Raw genomic sequence first — 10,604 nt, 5'->3', positions numbered from 1 at the left:
CAATTCACGTGCACTCGCTCGCGTTTCCCTCTTTCTCTCTCTACTCCTGTCAGGGTTGCAAGGCTGCAACCGACGATATGCACGTGCACCCCGCCTTGTAATATATTCACGAACGTCGACCGGCGAACCACGCATTTTCATAACGGCACACGTACCGCAACACCAGAGGAGATAGTCGAGGCTGGATTAGCGACTGAACCGTGTCTGCACCTCGTTGGATCATTCCGGTCACGAAGCTGACACCTCATGAAGTCCCGAAGTTTTACGGCCTTAATAACTGGCTACAGGGCAAGTTCAAGGGCGGATGGTTAAAGGGACGATTCGAGACGTCTGTCTGGGTTTTACTTGTTGAGCGATGGCTTTCATTTCTTTCTTTTTTTTTTGCACTTGTTTTTAGGAAATATGCGATAGCCTTTCGTTGTAATGTCCGTTTTATGGAAATGTGACGGCTGTTTGAGATATCGAGATAAGGGTTACTCGTATGATACATACGATACCATTGTGCGATTCATAACCAGGCTGCTATCGAAGTACATTTCTTTTTTTTTCAAATATGTACGTCCAAATTTATGGGCACGTTGTATTTTTGTAGGCGAAATGCATGATAGTTTTAACGTACGAATGTAAAGTACGTTCGAATTTATGGATATGTTATTTTTTGCGGGAGAAATATGAGGTAGTCGTAAAGTATGAATGCAAACACAGAATCCAAAGTTACCAAAGGGTTATTTAACAAATGGCGAACGAAACGTGTAACCCAGAAAATGATGTAAAAATAAATGTTTCTATTGCGTTCTGATTATTTCGTATACCTCGATGGAAAACGTACTTCGAGTGCAGATAAATAATCCACCATTCTCGTATCGACGGGAAAAATTGAAACTACTTTTTATGAAGTTATATTTTCAATATAAAAACACCTTTTAAGTCAATTGGCTGTTTTTATAGTAAACAACGAAAACCCGGCTGTTTGTACACCTAATATACTTCCTGTATAAACAGGAAGATACACACAGCTAGGGGGCAATAAATTGCTGGAAAGCTCGATACGCAAGCTCTCCAGCAATAACAGGCAGCAGACCGTGCGTAAGATAAGCGACCCGTATCGGTAATTAACTGGCTCAAGATACGCGATCTTTCCGAAGTGAAATCGGTCCGTCACGCGGCCGACACATGCAACAAGCGAAACGGGGGGCCGCCAACATTTTACGATTCTCAACGAGAAACGACACGGTGGCCGTCCAGTAGTCGTCGAAATCCCGCTGGAGAATCGTCGCACCGTTACCGTAGCGATATATAAATCCTCGTCGAGCGACTATAATTGCGTCTGAAATTTAAACTTTCCCGAGATTTAAACTATCTCGTCGATTCGTACAAATTGTCGCGCAAAAACTGTACGTATATTTCCCCAATTTTTCTTCCTCGCGCATAACGTTTTCGAGCGCGAAACAATCGGCTCGTTCATTCAGCCGTACGAAAGACTTGATTAAGAATTTACTTCGTCGATATTCCCGTGTATACACTGATTGAGCGTTATTCCATCAAACTCATACCAATTTTATTCCCTTCATTTTTATACCGTTTCCCCGCGTTCTCTGTCTACCTATACAAATACCCATTTTTTATTCACCGTGGATTCTCGCCGCTTGTCGCTGTTCCCGTTTCACCTCGATTCATCCTTTCGCGCAGTTATCAGCTGACTAAGTTCAAATTGTTACTTTCTACGCGACTATGAGAGTTGGCATGAAGTTTTGAGAGATACAGGACGAAGATTGGAAAAGGGAAAGTGGCGATTTGCAGGGACACAGGCAAGGTCCTTCGCGGATCCTTCGAAAATTCAGCGATACGTTGATCATTTTTAATGGGAAAAATTGGAAAATAGAGTGCGCGAGAGAAAGAGAAGGCGAAGGAAGAGTCTCTTTCCTTGCAGATACAGTCGGAGTGTTCCAAGAGTCTTTCTCCTTGCAGATACAGTCGGAGCGTTCCAAAAGTCGTCATAGCGTTGTAATTAGAGTCGTCGGAGTGTTCTAGGTAGAGTCCGAGTGTTCCAAGAGTCGTCGGAATGTTAAAGATGAACTGTTAGACCTAGACTGTTACAGAGCCTGTTTTACGAATCGTACAAGAGCTCTAAGAGTCGCCTTATACTTATCAAAGTTGCCCAAGAAATTTCCTCGACACGTCAACTTGCGTGAAATTATTACATTCACTTATCATCGCCGCAAAGAATTACAAACTATCGCATGAAAACCATTTAATACCACAGATCCTGCGAAGACCAGTGAAAGGGGACCATGATCAAGGAATACAGCAGAAAACCTGCCGTTTCATCCGCATGGACACAGACGATTCCACGCAAGCGCATCCTGCGATCGAGAAACATGAAAGTATTAAGGAAACACTGGCGGATGTACTGCGAGCATTCCAGCCTGGTGGGCCTTAAGTACTTCGTAAGGGAGGACGTAACCTGGCTCGAGAAGTAATTGAAACTCGTAATCGCGTTACGAAATTACGGGAAAAATCGGACTGCAGTTGGACGCAACCTAGCGATCATCTGCTCGAATAATTTTATCGTTCGCCGTGGTGCTTTGCATTAAACACGCGATATTACCCTCATTCCGTATTCAGTTTATTCTTCGACGCGGTGTACACAATTTTCCGGGAACCTGATCGCTTCGTTGCTTCGGGAGCTGTATCTTGTGTCGTGTACAGCACGAGAACGCAACGACGCGAGAAAAATTGTCAACGCACTTTATAAATTTCTTCGAACGTACGCGAAATTTTCCCGGTGGCCGAAAATCCCTCTATTCTCTCTCGAGACGTCGTCAGATTTGCGATTAGAGATACGTAATATGTAACCAAGGTTGCTTAACTTTTCGAACGAATTTACAGCTTCCGCGAATGTTGCTTTTCCTCGACCCGATTAAACTTCCGGTGGAAGAAAAAATCCCAGCAGAAAGTGTTACTCCGCGGAAAGCTACAAAGCAAACAACCATAAATCCCGTCGAATCTTGGGAACGGTTCGAGACTTTATAGTTCGGTCTCTTCCGTGTTGTTTTAAGAGTTGACTGGGGGTGAGGCGGAGTCGATAAAAGATAGAATTTATGAAGGATTAAAATTAAGGCCACTTGCAAATCATGTCTACGAGAAGCGTAGAAAAAGTTCATGTGAAGGGGAAACGGTGATAAAATTTCAGCAGAAGCAGTAGCAACGGCAGGGACGTTCGACTAGGCCGCCATGATTAAACATAAAGCGACGCATCGTGCGACGCTTATAAAGCGAATTCGGTAATAAACGGGTTCCTCATTTCCCGTTGAGAAAAAGCAGCGAACCGTCCGTTTTACGAGGTCGTTTGAGTGTTATTTTTTATAGGAGTTCGCGTTGCAATCGGCCGCTCTTAATGGCACCCGAACGCGTATTACGTTCATTAAAAAAAAGGAACCCGAGAATTTTCTTTCCTCTTTCCTCTTTTCACTCGCTGGTCAACTCTACGAGCTCAACCCTCTTTTACGAGACATTACACGCTGCTATCGGAAAGCTGATTAAAAAACAAAAATTACCATTGTCACTAAAATCTGGAAAATTCCAGGGAGATACTAAGCGATCGATTTCGACCGTTTTCAGATTCGTATGGTTCCTCCTGTTCTCGATCGCTGCAATCCAAATGTACAGGGAAACCTTCGCGACCTACCGAATCTTCCACACAACGCCGATAGTATCCATGATGGAGCCAGAATACTTTCCCACCAGCGAATTACAGTTCCCCGGTAAGCTCGAATACCCCGAAAATACGAAGCCGAGAGAGAGAGAGAGAGAGAGAAAGAAAGGAGCGAAAGAAGATAAGGTTGAAAAGTGAGCTACCAAAAACTGTAGCCAGAAACTCGATAAACTAAACGAGGTGCCACATGATTGAGAAAAAAAAAAACAAATCCCCGCCGTCTTTTTCTCTAAACGAGTCCGCTCGCACCATTAAACCGGTCGCTTTCAACCTCGACGATCTCATTTTAATTAAGCGGTTCGAAAGCGAGTGGCGATGCTAGTAGTCGCGTGAAAATTTTAGCGAACGGTTCGGACCACTTGGAAAGGCGCGTGCCCTGGTTCACTGGCTCGTTCATTCCTCTCTGTGTTCCAGGAGTTGCAGTCTGCACCGTTAACAGAATAAGTCTTCGATCCGCCACGAAGCTCGCGACTGAAATGTGAGCAGCTGCCGAGTATTAAGCAAACACGAAACGACACTGTGTCACCGTGAGAGAGAGAACCGCGCAGCTTTTAACAACTACTCGGAGAAAGGGGGGGGGGAGAGAGCGGTATCCAGCTTTCGGGAACCGGGGGTTGTCGGACGCGAAGAGAAAGAGACACACAGAAAGGACGAGGAGGAGGGGAGAGGAGGGAGGAGGAAGGGATGGTTACCGCGACACGTGGTTTCGCCGCACTGCAGAAAATTGCACCGCACGGATAATTTCAATAATTGCACTGGAAAAGCGTGACCTCGTTGAAGAACCAACCGGCACCCACTGCCGTCACCTAATCACTCTTGATAATCACCGTGAGCGTGTTCATTGTCGGGCCACGTTTACGAGAATCGAAGCGCGCACCTCTACGCCCGGCTAACGTAGTTATCGATTCGCGCGCGCCGATTTAACGAACGGCTAACCCGCGCGATTAGCTTTCCGCCAATTTAATCAGGCATTAATACGCGAGCGGAACCATTGATAATTGGTCGAGGGCGGTTTGTTCAAGTTTTAAGGGCGGCAGAGGAAGCGGAGAGAGATATTAGAGGAAGTTAGGGGATACTATTCCGAGTAGTTTGCTCGAGAATGAGTTATTCGCGGGGATTATCGTCCGGTTCGCGTTCACGTGGTTTTGCTGTTTGGATTTTTTAAGGGCACATTGTTATGCATGTTTAAATGCACATCGAAATATAGTGGATTCCGGTTAATTGGGACCACCGTTTATTTGGGACAGATACTGAAGAACGGAATATAAATACATTACATAATATATGTGTCTATTTACTTATTTTTCATTACTTATTAATGTTATTTTATTACTTATCGTTAGCTTTACGTTTTTCAATGAATCGTTTTTAGCTTCATTTTTTACGTTGTTCAGATTTTGCCTGTTGAAATTCGCTTCTTTGGGACAAATTAGTCCGGTCCCAATGTGTCCCAATTAACCGGAATCCACTGTATGTACATTCGCGTAAAAGAGAACAGAAAAATGTGACTTTTGTGAAGAAATTTTTCTTGGTTTGGAAGTAGATTCGAAGCGAATATCACAAATATGAGCGCGAAGGAAATCGTCAATGAGCTAACCAACCTAGGTGACTTGTACGATACATCCTTCATGCGAGAGAGCAGTTACGACAATCTTAGGGAACTGTTGTCGAAGTTTTACAACAATAGCTACGACATCACCGATCTAATGGAATCTGTAAGTGCACAGGTGCTTAATTAAGAAAGTTAGAAAGTGTAAGTTAATAATTTTAAGTAAATTTCAGCTGACACCGCGATGCTCGGACATTCTTCTGGAATGTTCCTTTCTCAACAAGAAAAGAAAGTGCACGGACATATTCTCCCTTGGTAAAACGCACAACGGTTTCTGTTGCACGTTCAATTATGTCATCGAGCCAGACGATATGCCTAAGTGAGTCTGTAAAAATTTCTCTCTCTTTTTCGCAACGTTGAAAAGATTATTTTTCAAAGGTTCACCGAGGTACCTGAGCCTGTAATTTACCTGGTAGGAACCGCAAGTTTTTATTACGGTTTGTCTGTGATGATGGTACCGCAGTTGGACGATTACGCCTACACCTTACTTCCTACCACCGGATGGAAGGTGATCATTTTTATTATCGATTAAACGTTGTTAAACTTCGCGATATTTTTGTAGCCTTTTATACGCCTAATCGTGTCCGCCTCTACGAGCTGCACACTCGGCGACGATTATCCCACTCTGCGGCACAGATGTCTGCCTATAAAAAAGCCCGCGAAAGTCATTAGCAGCGCGACGCAACATTTCGTTTCGCGCTTGGAAAAAGCTCGGCGTAGAGTTGCGACTATTCGTCGCGTAAAACGCGCAGTGTCCGCGTTATACACCGTTTAACGAAGCCTCTGGACGGCGGATCGGTATTGCAAACGATAACTGCACAATTCATCGGCGATCGAAAGTTTCGTTTTCGCGGGGAAAATCGAATAATTACCAATTACGAAGCAATAACAATGCGTACTCTTTAAATGGTACACACGATGAAAAGGCTGGAATTATTCGGAGAAGAGAACCGAGGGAAAGGCGAATTCTTTCACGTGTTCCACCATTCAAACGAAGAATCTGTTGGGAGAAGTTTGAACGAGCGCGTGCTAGTTATCCGTAATCGCGTTTCTCGTCAAAGGATCACGCTCTGCTTTTCTCCAAGACAAAACGAACCACATTTCCGGCTTGCAGATGCGCACAAAAAATCTTTGCTAGTGTTTGAAAAGTGCTTCCGTTTTAATCTACCGTTAGACTTCAATATTTCTCTCTAGATAACTTGTTCGAAATTTTAGTATTATTGTGAAACAATCTTAGGTTCTCTAGTTGACCCTTTTCTGAGAAAACCTTCGCTGATATCTCGGTTAATTTAACGATTGCATCGAACATCCCTCAAGCAAAGGCTACGTGTTAGAGAATCCTTATCTAACTATTCAATCGTCTGATTCTTCCCGCTACTTGAACAAATTACAACGGTGTCCGTGCATATTCATCAGGTGATGATATTCGACCCTTACGGTTACCCGGACTTGAGCAGCGGCAGTGTTTCGGAGGTGTTGGTCCCTCCGTTAACTGAAGAATTCGTGCAACTGCAGGTGGTAGGGAGCCACGGCACCGACACCATTCGCATGCACTCGGTAGAGAAACGGGGTTGCATTTTTCCGGACGAGTACGAGTCGAATTACACCAGCTACAGTACCAACGCATGCATAGTCGCGTGCAGAGTGGAGCACATATGGGCGAAATGCAAGTGCAGGCCGTTCTTCTACCCGCGTCAGGGTTTCACGGAAAGTTTGTGAAAAGACCGTGTTTTATTGTTCGATTTACTCGAATGGAAGTTGTTAAACTTCTCAGACCAGTGCTCCTATTTATCGCTAGAGGATTTGCGTTACCGCTTATAAATCCTTTTTTTAGAAAGTGAGGCGAATATTTTCGTGATGCGTAGAAAGAATAGTGAAAGAAAGATGTAGGTTTTTTCAGGTTATGAGATCTGTACATGTTAGAAATTGTATTTATAGTAATAGGAGCCTTGTCGAGAGCTAGCGAGAAAGGACAATGTTAGCCTGTCCCTCTGGCGGTGGAGCGTAGGACTTACCGCCACAGCTCTTAAATTCTTTTGTGGTCTTTGTTATGATTAAGAAAAAGGATTTGTCACATTTTTACGTGCAAATTAAAAAGTACAGTTAAGTAAATATTTATGAGTGGTAACAAGCGTAAAAAGAGCATAATTTCAGTACGAAACTTTCTCGTCTGGGACGAAGATATGGGTCGTTTCGGATTTATGAGCACGAATTTAATTGCACGGGTTCGCAAGGAGAAACAAAGTGGTTTTAGGGGATGGTTTTACAAAAGGTGTGGGAGTCAAGGTGACACAGAGGATCAGAGGGATTCTAGTGGCGTTTTCGCTTTTAGAATTGACGTCGAAACGACGGAGGCTCGTGTTTTTGGAAGAAAGCAATCTTCCATTGGAGAGTATGTAGTTGCTAGCTTCCTAACGAGCTCTCGTCGTGAATTGCTTTAAAGCGTTAAAGGGGATCGCGCCGTTCGATGGAAACTTCCTCTATAGCATGAACTTATTTCTAATATTCGACAAGAAAGTTCAGCTTGGTTTATATTGTATCCTCGTGGAGTATCTCAAGAGTCTGAGAAGTTTTCTTTCGTTCGAACGAAAGTTTCCCTTTATCGATTGTTTTTTTTTTTTTTTTGTAGAATCCAGGAGGACTTGTACCATAGAAGATATACATTGTTTGACGAAATATTACGGTGAGAAACAACGACTGTTTAGTTGATAATTGAAACGTGTGGAATTCTTTTTCTTCTTTAATTTAATTAATAGAAAAACAGTACAATATTGTACCCTATGCGCGCATAAATTTGGACAGCGATTTTGAGAATGAGAACGTTATCCGTTGCAACAATTGTTATCCCGAATGCATCGATATGAGCTACTTAATTCAGATTTCAGAAACTGATATAAAGTCTAGCTACTTCAACGTAACCTTATAGTAAGAAAATGTTAACCTATCATTTCAATGGCAAATATTTCCGTGAGATTATTTTTACATCATTTTTAGCCCGAATACGAATGTGAAGGATCAGAGCATACTTCATATATACTTCTCAGATCCCGAAACAGGGTTTTTGAGGAAAGACGTGCATTATCGATGGTACGAGTATTTAAGTGAGTATGCTTTCGTTATTATTCAACTAACCGTTAGTGTGACGCTTTAATGCGTTCTAATTTCGAAGCATTTCGATCGAGACGTAGGAGTGTAGTGTTTACAATAACCTTTGTAGGTTATGTCGTATACATTCGAGAATTATTGTTACAAAATACTTTTCCTTCGCAATTTGTATTACTATTCCTAACAATAACGTTACGAAATGTGTATTCACTTACTGTTTCTTTACATCACCTCAGCCACACGATCTCGTATTTCACACACTCTCATTTGCGACGAACGAAAATACAAAGAATGTAAACACAACACAACCTACGTTCAACTAACTTACACAGATCGAAAGACACACTTTCTCAACGTCGAAACTCGCAAAAACACACGAAATAAAACAGAATCGAGGAGATTGACCATCACCAGTCACTCGCCACGTTTTACCGCGTTTTTATTACGTCACAGTAATGGCTGACGGTGACAAAGCACTACGATAGTCAAGGATAATGAAAATTTGTATAAAACTTGAAATACACGTTTCGTTTAAATCATAATTAATCTACGCAACGAGGAAGTGCATAATAATTGAACGAATTTTCACGAGAACAATTTAACACCGTGTTAACGTTTCGACGGTCTTATGAATACTGAGTGCTAGGCGCGGGACGTTTGTTTTGTTTAAACGACCGAACGTGCCCCGAGCTATTATGCTCGATGAGGCAGCCAGGAACACGATAAACGTCGAGAAATATACAGTGTCTCACTTATAACGAACGTCCACATGAACAGCGGAAATAATTTAGACGTTCGTTATAAATGAAACACTCTGTATATTCCATGTTTCACCTTTAATTATCTTCAACTTTAAAATCGTGTTTCGTTCGAATTGATAAGACAAAAATTTCGTAAATCATAAAAGTATAATTGTTTTACAGGTTTTATCGGAGGCACGTATGGATTATTCGTCGGTTTCAGCATTGTCAGCGTCGTAGAAATTATTTATTTCATCACGTCGTATTTGTTAGAAACTTTCCTACCTCCCGCAGCGAAAAAACCTTCGCGCAAAAACACAACACGATCTATCTACTGGAACGAGTTCCTGTCACACTCAAGGGTGAACGTAGAAAGACCTGCTATTCGATATTAAATATTTTTCACGTTTCGCTGTTTCCACTGTTACCCATAGAATTCAATAAACCCGCGCTTCCTTCGCGAAACTTCTCGTTTCCCATGAATCTTATCAACCGGCGAAAACATCCAGAAGATTCTCCATCATACGAGCATAGTTCCCATCTCGAACAGTCAACGTCGAATTCCCTTACCATCCATCGAACTATTCGGCATTAAGGATTTTATGAACACCGAGGATCGGACGTGTGAAAAATCTCGCCTCTCCGGAAACAATTCGCTAAACTCCCGCGGTCGGAGCATCTGAAAAGGGAGACGAATCGTTTCAAACCGCGAGAGAAATGTAGTTCCAAAGAGTTTTTGTAATTCTTCCATTCGCCCGGGGAGAGCGTAATGCTTCCGGAGGAGAACGGTATCCGCGGGAAGATCGAGATGCGCTCCGGAGGGTGTTATTAACGAGACACGTACTAAACGTTCTGCGGCGGCGATGCTGGGTCAAGAGAATCGTCCTGGCGTCACCAACCGGCCGAAGAAAAATACCGCTATCAAGAATCCAGCGGGGTAATAATGTACGGTGACAATTGCAGGATATCGAGCCAGGATGTGTCCAAAAAACTTGTGTTATCAGTGAAAAAAATTAATCGACGGCGCTAGAAACACCGAATTAATATTAGGTCACCCCATAGAAATCTAAGGAAATTCTACAGCGACGACGTAATGGCCTTACTAAGAAAACAAATTCGTTTTTCTTATCAAATTAAAAGCTGACCTGATGTAAAATGACCCGATGTCAATGTCCTTTTTTTAATTAATTTTTCTCTTTTCTTGAGCGCAATATAGGCAAGACGTAATTGGATCAAGTCACAAGGTTGCAGAAAGCAGTTTACATCGATGAAAGAGAGATTAGCCGTTGAACAGGCAAGTTTCAGGCGGCCCTCGAGCTTCTGGACAACGTGAAATGAGTTTCACCGCAATTCGAACTTTCCGCGCGGCGTTCAAGAATCTTCGTAGGGGCAAACAAAACGACGGAAAGTGTGTACACGCGGTGGTGCCACGGAG

General features: G+C 42.8%; 2 protein-coding genes across 2 annotated transcripts in view; both read left to right on the top strand.

Annotated features, from left to right (window-relative positions):
- The window catches only part of LOC108579901 (sodium channel protein Nach-like), a 16,644-nt gene extending 14,204 nt beyond the window's left edge, over nucleotides 1-2,440 (top strand). The window contains exon 12 of the mRNA XM_017943520.1: nucleotides 2,264-2,440. Within this exon, the coding sequence (XP_017799009.1) occupies nucleotides 2,264-2,440 (177 nt within the window). The remainder of the gene's footprint in view (nucleotides 1-2,263) is intronic.
- Nucleotides 2,441-5,280: 2,840 nt separating this feature from the next.
- LOC108579900 (pickpocket protein 28-like) lies at nucleotides 5,281-9,564 on the top strand. The gene is made up of 8 exons (XM_017943519.1): nucleotides 5,281-5,430; nucleotides 5,498-5,643; nucleotides 5,703-5,832; nucleotides 6,741-7,023; nucleotides 7,954-8,007; nucleotides 8,081-8,249; nucleotides 8,319-8,425; nucleotides 9,353-9,564. The coding sequence occupies exons 1-8, from the start codon at nucleotides 5,281-5,283 to the stop codon at nucleotides 9,562-9,564; spliced, it is 1,251 nt and encodes a 416-aa protein (XP_017799008.1).
- The last annotated feature ends 1,040 nt before the right edge of the window (nucleotides 9,565-10,604 follow it).

Source organism: Habropoda laboriosa, unplaced genomic scaffold (assembly GCF_001263275.1).
Source record: "Habropoda laboriosa isolate 0110345459 unplaced genomic scaffold, ASM126327v1 scaffold2, whole genome shotgun sequence".
Classification (NCBI taxonomy): Eukaryota; Metazoa; Arthropoda; class Insecta; order Hymenoptera; family Apidae; genus Habropoda; species Habropoda laboriosa.
This window is presented reverse-complemented; position numbering and strand designations above follow the sequence as displayed.

What these genes read in the sequence shown, in the direction of transcription:
- LOC108579900 (XM_017943519.1), top strand. Translation starts at nt 5,281, where the DNA reads ATGAGCGCGAAGGAAATCGTCAATGAGCTAACCAACCTAGGTGACTTG. An exon ending in GAGCCAGACGATATGCCTAA is followed by an intron (nt 5,644 to 5,702) that starts GTGAGTCTGTAA and finishes TATTTTTCAAAG; the next exon opens with GTTCACCGAGGTACCTGAGC. An exon ending in TCGATGGTACGAGTATTTAA is followed by an intron (nt 8,426 to 9,352) that starts GTGAGTATGCTT and finishes ATTGTTTTACAG; the next exon opens with GTTTTATCGGAGGCACGTAT.